The 20000-nt window shown below is 46.4% G+C and overlaps 2 protein-coding genes across 2 annotated transcripts in view; one reads left to right on the top strand and one right to left on the bottom strand.

Annotated features, from left to right (window-relative positions):
• Nucleotides 1-20000, bottom strand: part of ctnnd2a (catenin (cadherin-associated protein), delta 2a) — a gene marked incomplete at its 3' end in the record, with an annotated part of 597119 nt that overhangs the window by 136257 nt on the left and 440862 nt on the right. The window contains exon 14 of the mRNA XM_084048187.1: nt 16817-17030. Within this exon, the coding sequence (XP_083904313.1) occupies nt 16817-17030 (214 nt within the window). The remainder of the gene's footprint in view (nt 1-16816; nt 17031-20000) is intronic.
• mtmr6 (myotubularin related protein 6) overlaps nt 1-20000 on the top strand; it is a 703086-nt gene that overhangs the window by 373417 nt on the left and 309669 nt on the right. The gene's annotated exons all lie outside the window — the stretch shown is intronic.

The following is a 20000-nucleotide window of genomic DNA, read 5'->3' as shown; positions in this document are numbered from 1 at the left end:
ACGCCGCGTTTTGTGTCACCTCGGTGACGCGTTTTGTGTCACCTCGGTGACGCCGCGTTTTGTGTCACCTCGGTGACGTGTTTTGCGTCACCTCCGTGGCGCGGTTTGCGTCACCTCGGTGGCGCGTTTTGTGTCGCATGGGCCAAAATCACACCTTCTTCCGGGTTGGGAAATGTGAAGGACGGAGCCTATTTGGGGCTTCTGCGGCGCATTTTGCGTCACCTCGGTGACGCGTTTTGTGTGTCACCTCGGCGACGCGTTTTGTGTCACCTCGGTGACGCGTTTTGTGTGTCACCTCGGTGACGCGTTTTGTGTCACCTCGGTGACGTGTTTTGTGTCACCTCGGTGACGCCGCGTTTTGTGTCACCTCGGTGACGTGTTTTGTGTCACCTCGGTGACGCCGCGTTTTGTGTCACCTCGGTGACGCCGCGTTTTGTGTCACCTCGGTGACGCGTTTTGTGACGCGTTTTGTGTCACCTCGGTGACGCCGCGTTTTGTGTCACCTCGGTGACGCCGCGTTTTGTGTCACCTCGGTGACGCGTTTTGTGACGCGTTTTGTGTCACCTCGGTGACGCCGCGTTTTGTGTCACCTCGTGGCGCGTTTTGTGTCACCTCGGTGACGTGTTTTGCGTCACCTCGGTGGCGCGTTTTGCGTCACCTCGGTGGCGCGTTTTGTGTCACCTCGGTGGCGCGTTTTGCGTCACCTCGGTGGCGCGTTTTGCGTCACCTCGGTGGCGCGCTTTGCGTCACCTCGGTGGCGCGTTTTGCGTCACCTCGGTGGCGCGTTTTGTGTCACCTCGGTGACGCCGCGTTTTGTGTCACCTCGGTGGCGCGTTTTGTGTCACCTCGGTGACGTGTTTTGCGTCACCTCGGTGGCGCGTTTTGCGTCACCTCGGTGGCACGTTTTGCGTCACCTCGGTGGCGCGTTTTGTGTCACCTCGGTGGCGCGTTTTGTGTCACCACTGTGACGCGGTTTGTGTCACCTCGGTGACGCGTTTTGTGTCACCTCGGTGACGCGTTTTGTGTCACCTCGGTGACGCGTTTTGTGTCACCTCTGTGACGCGTTTTGTGTCACCTCTGTGACGTGTTTTGTGTCACCTCAGTGAAGCGTTTTGTGTCACCTCTGTGACGCGTTTTGTGTCACCTCTGTGACGCGTTTTGTGTCACCTCGGTGACGCGTTTTGTGTCACCGAGGTGACGCGTTTTTTCAAACGAGCGAAAACGGTTTCGTGTACAGTGGCCCCAGGCCGTTTTGAGCTGCAGTACCTTTGAATGGCCAGCATGTCCAATGTTCTTCAATGCAACCACTGGGTTCTGTGGAAGCTTGGCCCAAACACTCCCTGCTGACAGGCTCCGCCTCCAGCCCGTAGGAGTACCTGCGTGCGGTGACAAACTAATATCACCCACCCCGTTCGTCATCCAGAGAAAAAATAAATAAAGCGGAACTGTCGCTCCCTTAGCCAGAGCCCATTGGAAACACAGTGCCTGGTCGAAACCGGGGCAAAACAAATTAACTCGAGTTACAGGCATCTGCAGAAAACCAATAGACAGAGAGTGGACGGGGGCGGAAATCTTTGGATGACGTTATTTCCGCATCCGTGTGACTTACAGTGAAAGTGGTCACTCCGGATTATAGATCACAGCATGATCTTTTATAAAACAATTAAAAAACGTGTCAATGCGTTAACGCATCCATGGCAGGCAAAGAGTTAACACAAAAAAACGTTTGAGAACTCCCCAGACTCCATGGTGGTGGGGCAGGCTCTAAGTTGCCCGAACGCCCAAATTCTAGCCATTTTTTGTAACCTTATATACTCTAAACTTTTCAGTGATTCCTCCCTCAGAAGGAGTGTGGACAAGGTTAATAATAAACAACAGCACAAGGTGAGCTCAGAGGAAGGACAGCATCACTTATTGACTCAACCAGAGCCTGGGCCATTGATCCAACCCTGACTGACAAGACATGCCTGCAAGCCACGGCTTTGTCCTCCTATCTGCCTCCTGTTATAAAGGTGCCATGCAGGAAACCGATAACGTTTCGGCTAAATTTAAACCTGGCAACTAGCGGGAGATATAATGAGCCGAGGGCTATTTCCGGTCTTGTTTGTGAAGCATCTCGTTTACCGGGGTTCTCTAACAGATGCTTTCATAAGAGCATCTGGGGAGCTTCTTTGATGTAATCGACTGAATGAATCGGTATCAGCAATTATGCCGCCAATGTTCCAATGTGTTCTCTGTCTTATCAAAGGTATAGGGTAAGTGATATTTCTTTCATATAAGTGTTAAATAACTTTATATTGCTATAGTGTTTGTTCAGTAAAAGGGGTCTCCCTGTCTCTTCAGCTCTTCATTAAACAAAACAAAAACAATGCATTTTCAGGTCGGGATACCACTTTTATTCCTTTATTTAGCTCAGGGGTAGAGTGTGAGCCGGGTAAAGTGAACTGGAAACTGCAAGGTTCCCAGTTCGATCCCGGGCTGGGGGGCTCCCCCAGAGTTAGTGTTGAAGTGTCCTTGAGCAAGACGCTGAACCCCTAATTGCTCCCGATGAGCAGGTTGGTGCCTTGCATGGTTTCCTCCGCCATCGGTGTGTGACTGTGCGTGTGAATGAGTGAATGTAATGCACAATCTATGTAAAGCGCTTTGGATAAAAGCGCTATATAAATGCACCATTTACCATTTATCCAACCAGGAGAACTAACTCATACAGCATACAGAATAAACAACAGAAATTGGAAGTGATGAAACAAAATACATTTCCAGACAAGTTTGGAACTGGAACACTAATGTCAGCTGATAAACATGGGTACTCTCTCTCCTGATTGGCTGAAATTGGCCACCCATATAAACATTTATTTTCTGTTTACAGAGCTGGAGAGACAGCGAGAATGTTACTGAACAAACACTCTATAGCAATGAGTATCACTTACCCTACCTTTAAGCACACATTTGATCAGAGCAACTTTCACTTGTAGTAGAGTAATATTTGACCAGGAGTATCTATACATTGTACATATAAGTACTGGAGCTGAGTACTTTGTTCTCCACAGTCTACAACGCATCTGACTCAGATATCTGACCGTAGCTTTACACTTCAGGTCTACGCGTTTAACATAACGGACAGTCAAGTCACCGGTTAACAGGTGAGACGGCAAATCATGACATTTGCTTTCTAATTACTCTGGCTCTCAAAAATAATTAATTCATGTATTGAATAACTGCAGGGGTGTTCCACGAGGCATTTGAAGATAGACTACAAAACACTGAACGTGAATGACAACAGTGGTATGCAAAGTAGTTAATAGACATCCATGCAAGACACTGATTCACTAAGAGAGGAGAGGAGAGGAGAGGAGAGGAGAGAGACGGAGAAACAATTTAAGAAAGAGAGATAAAGAAATGCAAGTTCAGTGTGTGTGTGTGTGTGTGTGTGTGTGTGTGTGTGTGTGTGTGTGTGTGTGTGTGTGTGTGTGTGTGTGTGTGTGTGTGTGTGTGTGTGTGTGTTTTATTGGGTAGAGTATAAGACTTTAAGAGGCTACTATGACTCACGCTGCCCAACGGTGCATTTCATTCATTTGTTAATCTGCTTATAGTTTACAGGCCACACACACACACACACACACACACACACACACACACACACACACACACACACACACACACACACACACACACACACACACACACACACACACACACACACACACACACACACACACTCACTCCACAGTGGCTGTATGACTCAAACTTTAAACGTAACCACTTAAACCTCAGCATCCGCTGCGTCGCGTTGTGAGCTTGTCGATCGGCTATTTTCAGCGAAAGCTTTCCCCACAATAACAAAAAACACACTAGCACAGACTATAGAGCCCTGAGGGACTCCGCTCAACCATATGGGAAGAGGCATAGCGATGGTCAGGAAGTGCTCCACCTACTTGACACCCACTATCATGGGTCAAGTCATTCAGTCTCTGGTGTTTTGTCATCTTCACTACTGTCCTGTCATATGGTCAGCGGCAACTAAGTCGGATCTGAACAAATTGCAACTTGTTCAGAACAGAGCTGCCAGACTGGCACTTCATTGTTCATCAAGCACTAATATCGCATATACAGTATGCATACACGCCTGTCCTGGTTATCTGTCGAACAAAAACTGGCCTGTAGTCTCCTTATATTCTTCAGGAACATTATTTTAAATCAAACACCAGATTATTTTTGCAAACAGTTATTAAAATCAAACAACACACACAATTATTTCACCAGGAATGCCAGCCGTGGCCTTTTAACACTTCCTGCCCCAAGAACTAATCTACTCAAACATACAGTTATATATAGAGCTATATCCTTCTGGAATTTGTTACCTTCTCACATTCATCTTATACAAAATAAATTATCCTTCAAAATAGCGTTAAAGACACACTTGTTGCAGCAGACCACATGACCGGAATCTTAATCTTGTGTTGTATTAATTTTTGTATAATGTAATGCAATGTAATTATGTATTTTCCATGTTTTATTTTTGTATGCATCTTATATGGACCCCAGGAAGACTAGCTGTCGCTTTGGCGTCATCTAATGGGGATCCATTCAATAAACAATAAACAATGGGTTGGTTAAGTAAATGCAATACCACAATGTATTTTTAGGATATGTCCTTTTGCACGCCTACGAACGGACAGGTTCGTCGCAGTATGAATGCTGAATATGGAAGAAAAAGGGAGAAGTGAGAGGGAGTCCCGCACAATGTCTTCACTTATAAAGAAGTTTATTTAGGAAGCAACGTTTCGGCCGCTTGGACCTTCATCAGGCATCGAACCATGCCTGATGAAGGTCCAAGCGGCCGAAACGTTGCATCCTAAATAAACTTCTTTAAGTGAAGAAGTTTCTTTAAGTGTGCAGGACTCCCTCTCCCTTCTTCTTCCAATACCACAATATAAAAATACTCAGTTACAAATAAATAGCCTGTATTAAAAATGTACAGTATATGGGAAATGTATATGTAGTAAAAAGTACAATAGTTGCCTCTCAGATGTAGTGGAAGTATAAAGTAGTGGACGTATAAAGTATAGACACATTTACATACTCAAGTAAAGTAAATGTACCACTAAATTTGCTTAAGTAAAGTATGCGAGTAAATGTACTTAGTTACTTTACCCCACTGCAGCCTGACGTCTAGTGACTCACTGTCTGCAGTGACATTGTTCTCTTTCTTTCTCTCTTTCTTTCTTTCTTTCTCTCTTTCTTTCTTTCTTCCTTCCTTCCTTTCTTCTTCCATTGTGTATTATTATCAGTATTGTGTATTGTCATCAGTATTCATGGGAACACCCCTGTCACCCCTGTCACTGCTCAGATCCTCAGAGTACTCATTTCCTCTGAGACCAGGGTGACCTACCAGGACATGTCTGGACCCAGAGCGTGCATGGCGTGCCTGAGTGTATTACTATAGACCAAACGTCCCCACAGATATAGTTGAATTTGAGAAATAAGACATTGTGACACAATGTTTCTGGTCCTCACAAGATGAGATAAGAGATTTATGGTTAGCATTGGACATGTAGAGGTTATGTTTAGGGGTTAGGGTTAGAGTTTTCCTTATTTTATACTTAGTTGTGCTCCAATCTCACACACCAAAAAATTGCAAATCTACAAGCCTTGCAACGCTTCGTGAGCTTGTAGATCAGCACATTCCCGCTATTTTCAATGGCGTGCTAAAATCTTGATGTCCTCGCAAGTGTAGCAATGCAAACGCGGGTGAGCGTGTGTGTGTGTGTGTGTGTGTGTGTGTGTGTGTGTGTGTGTGTGTGTGTGTGTGTGTGTGTGTGTGTGAATGAGGAATAGAAACAGTGGGTCAGGGGTCAAATTGAACATGAGGGGCGACATCGAAGTTATCTCAGAGGACAGCGTGTACGGTGTGTGTGTGTGTGTATGAGTGTGTGTGTGTGTGTGTGTGTGTGGGTGTGTATTTGTGCGTACACATGTGTATACCCCACTCAGCTGTGTGTCTGTGTCCGTGTGTATGTGTTTGTTGGGGAGTCTGTGTGTCTTTATCTCGGAAAGTGTCCGATCCCCTGGTCCGTAGCGTTTGCACGTTAGTCATGTCTGGCAACGGAAACCGAGAGAGATAAAGAACAACAACAACAACAACAAAGATGCAAGAAGAGATACACAGCTCAGCGCAAGGATACAACCACGATAGAAAACCACAATGTTACTAACCGAGTGCCACGCTATGAGCTTGTAGATCTGCTTTCTTCTTTTTTTTTCGTGAACATTTGTAAAAATCTTTTAATGTATTTATTTGTTTTACTCATTTGTAACTCAACTCAAATCTTTGCTTCTGGGGATTCTACAAATGTCTTTAGTTTTCTGAAAAAACGTATGTTGCTATATACTGTATCAGTGATGCTCAAAACCTTTTTCATATCGAGGACCACCCAAAACTATGTATTTGGGCTGCGGACCCTCATCTGAAAATAACTTGTTCCAGGTACCCAGAAGCAAGCAAACCAGAAGCAAACATTAAGTTAAAAATCTTTGAGTTAAAGATGTTCGCTTGAAAATATATATATATATATATATATATTCAAAGATTTTCAAATTCACATTTTTTCAAAATCTACAAGGTCAAAGATTTGTGTTATAGTCCAGGCGTTTCGGGCCATATTTTGATGGAATCGTGCACTTTACGATAAAAGCATGAAATTTGGCACACAGTTAGAGCATGCCATAAGGAACATTTTTGGCTATAGGGCCATCGCAGATTTGTCCTGTGGTAACCATGGCAGCCATTTTCCAAAATGGCCTCCATCTGCTGTTATTTTACCAATAATTCAGGTTCTAGACCACCTAGGATCTTGATTCTGGTGACTAATCCTACATTTTCAAGCATGAGAAATACAGTGCTATTTATATTTGTCCTGTGGTAACCATGGCAGCCATTTTACAAAATGGCTGCCACCTGCTGTCATTTTACCAATTCAGGTGCTAGACCACCTAGGATCTTGATTCTGGTGACTAATCCTACATTTTCAAGGATGATGAATACAGCGGTACTATTTACAACATGCTACTCCCTAACTATCTGGCATTCAGTTAATTAAATAATAGTAAACCCATCAAAATATGTAATGGTGTAGTACAGTACATGTTTTCAAACTGACATGTGAGAGTCAAGAATGCAGTATTTCACTGTTTATTTTATTTGTAGTAGTATTGCATAATTATTTTCAATGGACTATAAGACACAACAAAGGCAGAGTACTCATAAGTCATAGCCTAATGGCATATAGACCAATTATTTGTTTACCAACATTGACACCCCAGCCCCCTCTTGTGTGTTGGCTAGTGAGGCGCATCCTAGCGAGACCTGATAGATTCATTGCGCACACTGGTTCCGCGCAGACTGGTTCTTATCAGTGTGACGTCGTCTGTTAGGGGTCTATTCAATAAAGCCCGATAATCTACACAATGTTAGTTGCACAGTCCACCACAGTACACTGAAGTGCTGCCTTAACACATCTGCATTGTCCACTGCATCCCTTTTTGCAACCACAGCGGAGGAGTTTCCGACAGGCCAGGCTCGCTTCTGTGTGGTCCAGTGCACTTCCCATCCTCCTGTCCAAATTAGAATCAGCTTTATTGTCAGATCACAGGTTTACAAGTGTAAAGAAGTGGATTAAATTATTTGTATTCACCTGTCTCCTTCCTCTTCCACCCCCATTCACCTGGGGATGGGAGTTCAGGGGCTGCAACCATCGCCTTTCCCCAGCAGTAGCCAGCTTGGCAGGCTGCCCTCTTTGTATGTTGAAACAGTGCAGCTCGTGTTGGGGGGAGTCCATCAATTGTTCTGCCCTTCTGGGTGAATAGCTGCTTCCGTGCCTGATTCACTGATGCCTGGCCGCTAGTGCTGTCATGGAGCAATACCACAAATCGCTCCAGAGCCTCCATCCAGTCATCTATTTTATCTGGGGTAGCAGCTAAGGAACTGAAGGCACGTGTGACGTCACCATAGGTTTTCCAGGTCTCCCATGCCGTCTTCTGGCCTCTGCCTCCAAAAGATGACACTGTGTCACATCCAGTAAAGGCATGGAACATGGGTAAAGCTAAGCATCGATCTGGGCCTAATGCCCTTGCCATCTCATGCATGAGCTGCTAAGTTACGGAAACTTTTCCCAGTTCCAAAAGCAACCCACAGCTCAGTCAAGTGGAGGCGTTGGGCTGACGTTACTGCCAGGACCAGCACATCCGTGTCTACTGTGCGTATTGTCACCTTGCTATACCCTTCCTTCACAGCATCTTCTAGGTGTAATATGACACGAGTATGAGCCTCCTCATGTACTGTAGTTAGTTAGGTAGTTACTAGAATGTTGTGAATAGTACCACTGTATTCCTCATCCTTGAAAATGTAGGATTAGTCACCAGATTCAATATCCTAGGTGGTCTAGCACCTGAGTTATTGGTAAAATGACAGCAGGTGGCGGGCATTTTGAAACATGGCTGCCATGGTTACCACAGGACAATTCTAAATAGTACCACTGTATTCCTCATACTTGAAAATGTAGGATTAGTCACCAGAATCAAGATCCTAGGTGGTCTAGCACCTGAGTTATTGGTAAAATAACAGCAGATGGAGGCCATTTTGGAAAATGGCTGCCATGGTTACCACAGGACAAATCTGTGATGGCCCTATAGCCAAAAATGCTCCTTATGGCATGCTTTAACTGTGTGCCAAATTTCATGCTTTTATCGTAAAGTGCACGATTCCATCAAAATATGGCCCGAAACGCCTGGACTATTAAAAATATATTTTTAAAGAAATTATTCAACCTTTTAAACACTTTCAAGATTTTTCAAAAATGTTCCAAAATAGCAGATGTATGAGCTTGTATTGCAGATCTGCTTTTGAATAGCCAACGCTAAAATCTAAAATGGCACAGATAGACTCTTTTCCGGTTTTTAATGGGTTAAAAGAAGCAATATCAGAGCGGAACTTACAGGGAACCATGGGCAACGAGCATGATTCTGAACCATCTCGTTTCAAAAGAGACAGAGACAGGACCATAGAAAATACAGAAGGATCACAGCAGCAAAGGTGGATTGAACCGGAGACCCGATCGATGGTGAGCCTGGTGGGATGCTGTTGTGTTCTGGGCCACAGGCCAGCACACTGTGTGGGACACGCTCACATTTGTACTTAACCCATTCAATACAGGAACTGTGTCATCTGTGTCATCTTAGATTTTTTGCTATATAACCAATATTTTATACTTTGGCTATTCAAAAATAATTTTGCAGATATGCAAGTTTGAAAAATCTTGAACAATTGTGCAAATCTTTGAATATATATATATTTTTTTTAAAACAAAATTTCTAACTCAAATCTTTGCTTCTGGGGGTCCTGGAACAACATATTTTGATATTTTTACCCATCAAAATATGTTGTTCCAGGACCCCCCCCCAACCGTTGCTTCGAACTCAAACCGAAGCAACGGTTTGAGTTCATGCTGCGCCATGATCTTGTAGTTCTACAAGCTCACAATACAACGTGGTGTGAGCTTGCAGATCCGCTTGTATTTTTGCTGTTTTTGAAAGTTTTATGAAAAAGAAATATGACATAGAGACAGACAATGGATCAAAGGAAGTTATGTGTGATATTTGCCCCCCCCCCCCCCCCCCCCCCGTCAGGGGGGGGGGACCCCTGGTTGGGAGACAATGATGAGGCGATGGAAGAAGGCCTCTCCTCCTGTCGTCATGACAACTGTAACTGTTTGAAGTCAGTGGAAACAAAGGCAGCAACTAGATCTAAATGTAGCGTCAGTTCCTAGCGGGAGGCTAGTTCTTGTCTTCTCTTGTGCAATTGAAGGGGCGTTGACAGGAGTGTGCACACACACACACACACACACACACACACACACACACACACACACACACACACACACACACACACACACACACACACACACACACACACACACACACACACACACACACACACACACGCCTCTTTATCATTTTTGCCTGTCTTGCGGCCATATACTGTCATAGTGGGAAATTAATGTAACTACAGGATCACTTTGTAGCAGAATCACATTATATTACTATGTAGTGTGTGTGTGTGTGTGTGTGTGTGTGTGTGTGTGTGTGTGTGTGTGTGTGTGTGTGTGTGTGTGTGTGTGTGTGTGTGTGTGTGTGTGTGTGTGTGTGTGTGTGTGTGCGAGTGTGTCTACCTCATAGTGTTCAGCCCCTCAGGGTCAGAATAACACTGACTACTGATCTTGTACTGTACAATATCCACCACACTTATATTAAAGTGACAAGTAAAAGCTCGCACATGCACGCACGCACGCACGCACGCACGCACGCACGCACACACCATCCACAGAAAATGCAGGCTGTCAAGCTGCACATGTAGAAAATAAATGAAAGGACCACAGAATCATACACGTACTGTATACATTACTCTCTCTAGCGAACAGAGTTAGTCCTCACTAATGATCCCCCCCCCCCCCCGATGAAATCAGATCCTATGTCTCTGTATGTCTGTAATCCACATATCTCGAGAACTGTTCCACCAGCCGACTTCAAATTCGACACGTGCAGTGTCGAATCGGTGTTGAGTCGGTCGGATAGGCGGTTGTCCAAAACCGCCAGAAAAGGCTCTGACTGTGGCCCAAATATGTCACTATGAATTGAGTACAACCGCTATGAATTGAGCGCAAAGGGACCCCAATTGAAACAGGCCAGTGGCTTTCTTCTTTTTTTTTAAATCAGATTGACCTTGTATTTGAACTGTACTGTGCAAACTTCTAAATAAAGTATTCAATCAATCATTCAAAATGAGCCAATTGATTGCCATGGCAACCCCAGCCTATAAGCTTGATTTGGAAAATTCCCTGCACCTGCCGAATTCCCCACACCTGACATTTGATTAGTTAGTCAGTCCACTTTTCAGTTCTCACAGTGACTTTGCTCTCTTCAGACATTCTCCACAGACCTTTACCACTGCACTAGGACTTTCCACAAATGAAGCATAGCGTTAGTTCATGCAGGACACGGAAGTCTTGCACGCCAAGTTGCACGTCAGTCAGCTGATTTTAAATATCAGCTTTCTATTCCCCATTCACAGCACTGCTGGTCATTACATCACACATTCATACTCCAATCACAGCTAACGCATTAGCAAGGGGTTCCTTTAAATACGGCTTCGTATTCACTTGGTCTTTCTTGCTTGCTGACCAATGCATTCTGCTAGCTCCTCCTCCACCCCAGCCTCCACCTTTTGATTAGAGTCTGACATAGGCTCAAATACTTGTGATTATCATGTATATCTGCTAATTCAAACTAATATGTCAATGTATTGCTTATTGTTGACATTGTATCCCTATGGGGGATTTGCTTATCATCCCTTGAATATATGCTTAGCAGGCTGCTTCGACCAAATTCAGGGAATATCTCCCAAGAGCGGAGCTTTAACGCCAAGCTTAACTGTATTCCATTTGTTGCAATAAATGGTTAAATCTACTTTGACGTGAGTGTTTCTGATTGAGCCGCCAACCCCCCCTTCCCCCCACCCTACCCATATGCACGTATATGAGCAGGCTCATGTATATACTGACAAGTAAGACGCGCGAACGCGGGAAGCGAACGTAAAACAAAAAATAATAATGAAAAAAAATATTTAAAAAAAAGTAACCAATAAAAGAAATTTAAAAAATACCAAAAAAATCTGCGTTAAAAGGAGCATCTTAGAAAAATACAAATTCCCCAAAACATTTGTTTGAATGTTTTTGAACAATTCAACAAAGTGTTTGAAGTGCCTGTTTCACCCACTTCCGGGGGGCGGAGCCAAAATCCGAGGCCGAAGAATTTGTTCGTAGACCCCCACTTAGGGGGGGTAAAAAAAGTTTGGGAGCGATTCGGGCACTTTTCATTTAACATGGGGTTTCAATGGGGAGTTTTTAGGAGCCTTCTCCGGGGCGTGGCTTCCGGGGGAAGGGGCGGGCTTAAACGCAACCTTGACAGGTGTGTTCAGTTTTCAAAGACCTTTCATTTGATGTATGGTACGTCTATATTGGACATTTACTTGGCTGCACACAGGCAGTGCACACATACTGCACACAGAGACACACACACACACACACAAGCCGAGCACGGTTTCATAGTAAGCTCCACTTGCGCGGAGCCTTCGGCGCGCCTCCTTCCGCTGCGTTCGCAATAAAGTCAGGGATCTCCATATATGGTCACAAAAGGGACACAGACAGACAAACGGTTCAAACGGGTGCTATGACAACGGGTATAACGGATATTGCATAACAGGCATGCATTCCCTTTTTTCATTGTTCCCAACTTGCATCGTTCCAAAGTAGGCCGTCTAGTTTAGTAAAAGACAGCACTCAGTTTCATAGTTTTATAACTCGTTTTATAACTTTCTCTCCTTCCACATATTCATATTCCCCCTCAAAAAAACATTGGCAACCATTTATCAGGCAACAAGGAAAGATAGCAGAGCTTTCTATCCGTGGATCCCCCAGCTGATTTGGACAGATTCATACATTCATTCAAGAGGTCTGATTAACAGATTGACTTTGAAACGGAAGCCTTGTCATTTAGCATTTGGAAATGTTATCACAGAACAATTCTCTCTCTCTCTCTCTCTCTCTCCCCTCCCCGCCCCACCTCGCAGCACGCTGAAGCCGCCAAATAATTTAGCACAGCGCTGTACCAGCCCAGTCACAATCTGTTGACTCTCCCACCATCGATAACAGCCGATAACACAGCATCAAAATGTCAAACCGACAGACTTTAGGCAGAGTTTCCACACTCAGACTGACAGTCAGGCTTCTGAACAGGCACTGAGCCCTGTCTCCATGCCAGTCATATAACCCATTTAGACCGGGAAAACATCTGTGTCATTTTAGATTTCTTTGGCTGTTTAATAATAGCAGATAGCGCAGCACCGAGTGCCACGCTATGACTACTACTCTGTTCCCCCAGCAAACCCACTGAACAATATGAAAAGAGAACTGGAAGAGCTACTGAACACTGCAATGGACCAGAAATGGATATCCAAGAAGGAACATGACTACCTACTATGCCAACATCCACGCTTCTCTTCTTTCTACATGCTCCCCAAGATCCACAAAAACTTGGAAAACCCACCCGGTAGACCAATAATCAGTGGGAATGAATCCATCACAGAACCCGCCTCTAAATTTGTTGACTTTTTTATAAAACCTTTTGTCACAAAATTGCCATCCTATATTCAGGACAGCACACAGGTTCTGAAAAAAGTTGCAGAAATACACAATATAAGTACCTGCATTATGGCAACTATGGATGTTGAGTCTTTGTACAGTAACATTGTCCATGATGAAGGCCTGGAGGCCTTGAGATACTTTTTGAGGTCTAGACCTGATGACCTTATGCCTCCTAGTGACTTTATTGTGCAACTCACTGAGTGGACACTCAAAAACAATGTTTTCCTTTTCCAGGATAAACTGTACAAGCAAGAAAAGGGTACAGCGATGGGTGCATGTTTTGCACCTAATTATGCTAACCTGTTTTTGGGACGATGGGAAGAACAACATATCTTTTCAAACCTCAATCCATATAAGGACAAAATTGTGTGGTGGGGGAGATATATTGATGACATTCTTTTGTTCTTCTCAGGCTCAGAACAAGAGCTCTCAGACTTCCATGCTTATGTGAATAGTGTCAATGAAAACCTAAAGTTGACCTTAGAATATGACCACCAAGTTATTAACTTCTTGGACTTGCGTATTTCAAAGGATGATCAAGGAGACCTACACACCTCCATTTTCAGAAAACCAACTGACCGAAACACTATCCTACATGCAGACAGTTTTCACCCCCCTTGGCTCATTAAAAACATCCCTTATGGTCAGATACAAAGACTGAGGCGCATATGTGATTCAGATCAGGATTTCCAGACTCAGTCTATGGGCATGCAGCAGCGGTTCAGACAGAGAGGGTATCAGCAGCAGACTCTCAATCAGGCTCATGACCGAGCCATGTCACTCGACAGAAGAAATCTGCTCACTCCTAAACCAAAACAGGAGCTCTCACAGAAACCTTACTTTGTCACTCGCTACAGTAAAGAAGCTCTCCAGATCAAACACATCATTAACAAAAACTGGGACATTGTTGAAAGTGACAGCTCTCTACGGGAGGTTTTCAGAGAACCTCCAGGTATCAGTTTTAGGAGGGCCCCAACCATCAAGGACAAGTTGGTCAGGAGTCACCTTCCTGCTTCCAAACCTAACACATGGCTTCGCCGACAAAAGGGCAATTTTTGTTGTGGTCACTGCAACTATTGTACAAATATGGTTAAAACTGATATTTTCAAAGATGTGTTCAGCAACAAGACCTATACTATCACAAGCTTTTTGAACTGCAACACTACCCATGTTGTATATCGACTTGAATGTACTTGTGGTTGTTTCTATATAGGTCTTACGAAAAGGAGACTGCGTGACAGGGTAGCTGAACATAGGTATGCTATTCGCTCTGCTAATATGAAGTACCCCATGGCCAAACATTTCATTGAAGCTCAACATGGGAGTGATGCAACCCTAAGAGTGTCTGGTATTGAAGCCATAAGTTCTGATACAAGGGGTGGGGATAAAATCAAGCGCCTCAAACAAAGAGAGGCATTTTGGATTTATACTCTCAAGGCCACTTATTACCCGGGTCTAAATGAGGACTTTGACCTCTCATCATTCTTATAATCACCCTTTTCTTCTCTGAACCATTACATTACACAAGTTTTTTTTTCTTTTTTTTTTTTCTTGTTTTTTTCCTACTTGGTACATATATGGTGTACAGTACCTGTGACCTATGACTTACTTAAGTTGTTATTTGATCTGTTGTATTGCACATCAGTCGTAATGTTGTTCTCTAAACCTTTACAACCATTGTGGATTTTAAACTTTTTAATCTTCTTTCATTCATGTGTGGATAACATGTGCATGATGCCACCAGGGGGCCTGCAGGCTGCAGACTGCAGGTCCTCACTGTGGACACACCTGGTAGGCCTATAATTAAGCCTACTTCCTGTCTTTGTTCAGCAACACCCTGAAGAAGGCGTTTGCCGAAACGCGTTGGTGTTTTTTAATGTTCTTGTAAGCCCGTTGCCCAATAAAGGCTTTTTATTTTTTTTATTTTTTTTTTTTTTTTTTCAAATGTGCCTGGACCTGGATTTTTGTGCCTTTTTGGCACATTCTTTCCTTTTTTGCTCATTCTGTATTCCCTTTCATGAGCACCGGTGGTTTGAGGGATACCAGTAGCGCTCCTGCCATCTCTCTCTCTCTCTGCCACGCTATGAGCTTGTAAATCTGCTTTTTTTTTTGGTTAATCGTGAAGATTTGTGCAAATAGTATATATATTTTTAAAGCGAACATTTGTTCCAGGGACCCCCCCAGATGCAAACATTTGAGTTATAAATGTTCGCTTAAAAATATGTATATTGAAAGATTTGCACACATTTTCACGATAAAATTTTTTTGAATAGCCCAGATAAATCTAAAATGACCGAGATGCGTCCACCGGATTGAATGGGATAAACACCCCCCCCCCCCCCCCCCCCATTATCGTGACCGTGAGTGAATACACTCCATTCCCACACATTTTATAAATATTTGATATGAGAGACTGAGAGACTGAGGTGTTGGCATAATTATTTCTGGGAGCATTATGTTTTATATTTATTTGATATATTGTTTTATTTTGGTATTTGATACTTTCCTCCTCTATTTGTGATGTTATTATTATTACTTTTATTATTATGTGATAAAATTGTTGGTTAGAAATGTATTCCACCCACTCTTTCAAACATTTAAACTTGTGATGTGGCGAATAAAGTGAAGCTGAACTTATTTTCCCTCTTGAATGACAAAACATAATTTATGTATGTGTCTGGTTTGCTGAGGAGAGTATTCTGTAGATTGGCTTTTTCAGACAAGAGATTTAGTGTTGAGATAATTCACAAAAATAACTAACTAAATACTAAATACACAGTGTTTAAATGGTTAATGCCACACACTAAAGATAAGACAGACGAACTCTTCAAACTTCCCTGATAAAGTCACAGTTTTACCCCCTATTTGGGCCTGATTAGCCTCTGTTTGAATTGACCTAATTCAATTTCACAACTACCACCATTTCGCACCTGGCCCAATGTCCCACTTTCTCCATGAAAAGGTTTGGATTTTGAAGGTCTGAGGAAGAGCCTGGTGACTGGAAACGTTAAAGTAAACTTACATTTGGGAGCAGCAATAATGGTGTGCAGACTTTTTATTCTTATATAAGGTTTGGATTTCCCCATGACTTGCCAACGGCAAGCCCATTGAAGTTCTCAAATGTCGCATCTGTATGTCCTAAACTCTAATACTGTATGTCCCTGTCTGTGGAACTTTGAAGCATGGCCAGATATGCATTCATGACTTTTTAATACTTTTGAAGGATCCGCAGAAACACTGCTTTTGAGCGTCGTGACCTCTAGAAGAATGTCAGGTGAACAGTCAGGGTTTTAACAGAGACTAAGAGCTTTCAACGTTTGAGGCCGTGTTCCTCTAAACGCTGTCCCTTTGACCTCAGTAGAAATGCAATTTTCCCAAGATGCAAACCTCTGTCGAGGTCAAAAGACCTTGACAGAGGCACGCACGCGCAATGTTCACATACTGTACATCACCTGCGTGCGTGCATGCATGCGTGTGAAATTATGTTTCACAAAATACTGTATGCTCTGAACAGACATGTGCCCAGCCATCTCTACTCCATCCTTATATCCCTGACTCACCCGTCACCAGCTCCCTGATCTCCACGTCTCCGGTCTTCCTCAGCAGGCGCACCAGCGCCGGTATCCCGCCGCAGTTCTTGAGGGCCACCTTGTTCTCGTCGTTGGCCTTGCCGTACACCAGGTTCCTGAGGGCCCCGCAGGCGCTGCGGTGCACCTCGCCCATCCGGTGGTCCAGGAGGTCCACCAGCAGCTGGATGCCTCCCTGACGCCGGATCTGAAAGACAGAGAGGATGATGGGGGACCCGTGTTAATTTAATTTAGCATTTCGAGGATTGAGTGGGGTGAGTCCAGACATTTTCTTTCTGGATCGACTTCTGCTGTGACACTCGAATGTCCCTCTGGAGTGCGTGCGTGCGTGCGTCCCTCTGGAGTGCGTGCGTCCCTCTGGAGTTCGTGTGTGCGTGCGTGCGTGCGTCCCTCTGGAGTTCGTGTGTGCGTGCGTCCCTCTGGAGTTCGTGTGTGTGTGCGTCCCTCTGGAGTGCGTGCGTGCGTCCCTCTGGAGTGCGTGCGTGCGTGCGTCCCTCTGGAGTTCGTGTGTGCGTGCGTGCGTGCGTCCCTCTGGAGTGCGTGCGTGCGTGCGTCCCTCTGGAGTGCGTGCGTGCGTGCGTCCCTCTGGAGTTCGTGTGTGCGTGCGTGCGTGCGTCCCTCTGGAGTTCGTGTGTGTGTGCGTCCCTCTGGAGTTCGTGTGTGTGCGTCCCTCTGGAGTTCGTGTGTGCGTGCGTCCCTCTGGAGTTCGTGTGTGTGCGTCCCTCTGGAGTTCGTGTGTGCGTGCGTCCCTATGGAGTTCGTGTGTGCGTGCGTGCGTCCCTCTGGAGTTTGTCCGTGCGTCCCTCTGGAGTTTGTGCGTGCGTCCCTCTGGAGTTCGTGTGTGTGTGCGTCCCTCTGGAGTTCGTGTGTGCGTGCGTCCCTCTGGAGTTCGTGTGTGTGTGCGTCCCTCTGGAGTTCGTGTGTGCGTGCGTCCCTCTGGAGTTCGTGTGTCCGTGCGTCCCTCTGGAGTTCGTGTGTGCGTGCGTGCGTCCCTCTGGAGTTCGTGTGTCCGTGCGTGCGTCCCTCTGGAGTTTGTGCGTGCGTCCCTCTGGAGTTCGTGTGTGCGTGCGTCCCTCTGGAGTTCGTGTGTGCGTGCGTCCCTCTGGAGTTCGTGTGTGTGTGCGTCCCTCTGGAGTTCGTGTGTGCGTGCGTCCCTCTGGAGTTCGTGTGTGCGTGCGTGCGTCCCTCTGGAGTTTGTGCGTGCGTGCGTGCGTCCCTCTGGAGTTCGTGTGTGCGTGCGTGCGTCCCTCTGGAGTTTGTGCGTGCGTCCCTCTGGAGTTTGTGCGTGCGTCCCTCTGGAGTTTGTGCGTGCGTCCCTCTGGAGTTTGTGCGTGCGTCCCTCTGGAGTTTGTGTGTGTGTGCGTCCCTCTGGAGTTCGTGTGTGTGTGCGTCCCTCTGGAGTTCGTGTGTGTGTGCGTCCCTCTGGAGTTCGTGTGTGCGTGCGTCCCTCTGGAGTTTGTGCGTGCGTCCCTCTGGAGTTCGTGTGTGCGTGCGTCCCTCTGGAGTTCGTGTGTGTGTGCGTCCCTCTGGAGTTCGTGTGTGCGTGCGTCCCTCTGGAGTTTGTGCGTGCGTCCCTCTGGAGTTCGTGTGTGTGTGCGTCCCTCTGGAGTTCGTGTGTGTGTGCGTCCCTCTGGAGTTCGTGTGTGCGTGCGTCCCTCTGGAGTTTGTCCGTGCGTCCCTCTGGAGTTCGTGTGTGCGTGCGTCCCTCTGGAGTTCGTGTGTGTGTGCGTCCCTCTGGAGTTCGTGTGTGCGTGCGTCCCTCTGGAGTTTGTGCGTGCGTCCCTCTGGAGTTCGTGTGTGCGTGCGTCCCTCTGGAGTTCGTGTGTGTGTGCGTCCCTCTGGAGTTCGTGTGTGCGTGCGTCCCTCTGGAGTTTGTGTGTGCGTCCCTCTGGAGTTCGTGTGTGTGTGCGTCCCTCTGGAGTTCGTGTGTGCGTGCGTGCGTCCCTCTGGAGTTCGTGTGTGCGTCCCTCTGGAGTTCGTGTGTGTGTGCGTCCCTCTGGAGTTCGTGTGTGTGTGCGTCCCTCTGGAGTTCGTGTGTGCGTGCGTGCGTCCCTCTGGAGTTTGTGCGTGCGTCCCTCTGGAGTTTGTGCGTGCGTCCCTCTGGAGTTCGTGTGTGTGTGCGTCCCTCTGGAGTTCGTGTGTGCGTGCGTCCCTCTGGAGTTCGTGTGTGCGTGCGTGCGTCCCTCTGGAGTTCGTGTGTGCGTGCGTCCCTCTGGAGTTCGTGTGTGTGTGCGTCCCTCTGGAGTTCGTGTGTGTGTGCGTCCCTCTGGAGTTCGTGTGTGCGTGCGTGCGTCCCTCTGGAGTTCGTGTGTCCGTGCGTGCGTCCCTCTGGAGTTTGTGCGTGCGTCCCTCTGGAGTTTGTGCGTGCGTGCGTCCCTCTGGAGTTCGTGTGTGCGTGCGTCCCTCTGGAGTTCGTGTGTGCGTGCGTCCCTCTGGAGTTCGTGTGTGTGTGCGTCCCTCTGGAGTTCGTGTGTGCGTGCGTCCCTCTGGAGTTCGTGTGTGCGTGCGTCCCTCTGGAGTTCGTGTGTGCGTGCGTCCCTCTGGAGTTCGTGTGTGTGTGCGTCCCTCTGGAGTTCGTGTGTGCGTGCGTCCCTCTGGAGTTCGTGTGTGCGTCCCTCTGGAGTTTGTGTGTGTGTGCGTCCCTCTGGAGTTCGTGTGTGCGTGCGTCCCTCTGGAGTTCGTGTGTGCGTGCGTGCGTCCCTCTGGAGTTTGTCCGTGCGTCCCTCTGGAGTTTGTCCGTGCGTCCCTCTGGAGTTCGTGTGTGCGTGCGTCCCTCTGGAGTTCGTGTGTGCGTGCGTGCGTCCCTCTGGAGTTTGTGCGTGCGTCCCTCTGGAGTTTGTCCGTGCGTCCCTCTGGAGTTCGTGTGTGCGTGCGTCCCTCTGGAGTTTGTCCGTGCGTCCCTCTGGAGTTCGTGTGTGCGTGCGTCCCTCTGGAGTTTGTCCGTGCGTCCCTCTGGAGTTCGTGTGTGCGTGCGTCCCTCTGGAGTTTGTGCGTGCGTCCCTCTGGAGTTTGTGCGTGCGTCCCTCTGGAGTTCGTGTGTGTGTGCGTCCCTCTGGAGTTTGTGCGTGCGTCCCTCTGGAGTTTGTGCGTGCGTCCCTCTGGAGTTTGTCCGTGCGTCCCTCTGGAGTTTGTGCGTGCGTCCCTCTGGAGTTCGTGT

The sequence above is a fragment of the Gymnoscopelus microlampas genome (genome assembly GCF_963454915.1).
Source record: "Gymnoscopelus microlampas genome assembly, chromosome: 22".
Classification (NCBI taxonomy): domain Eukaryota; kingdom Metazoa; phylum Chordata; class Actinopteri; order Myctophiformes; family Myctophidae; genus Gymnoscopelus; species Gymnoscopelus microlampas.
This window is presented reverse-complemented; position numbering and strand designations above follow the sequence as displayed.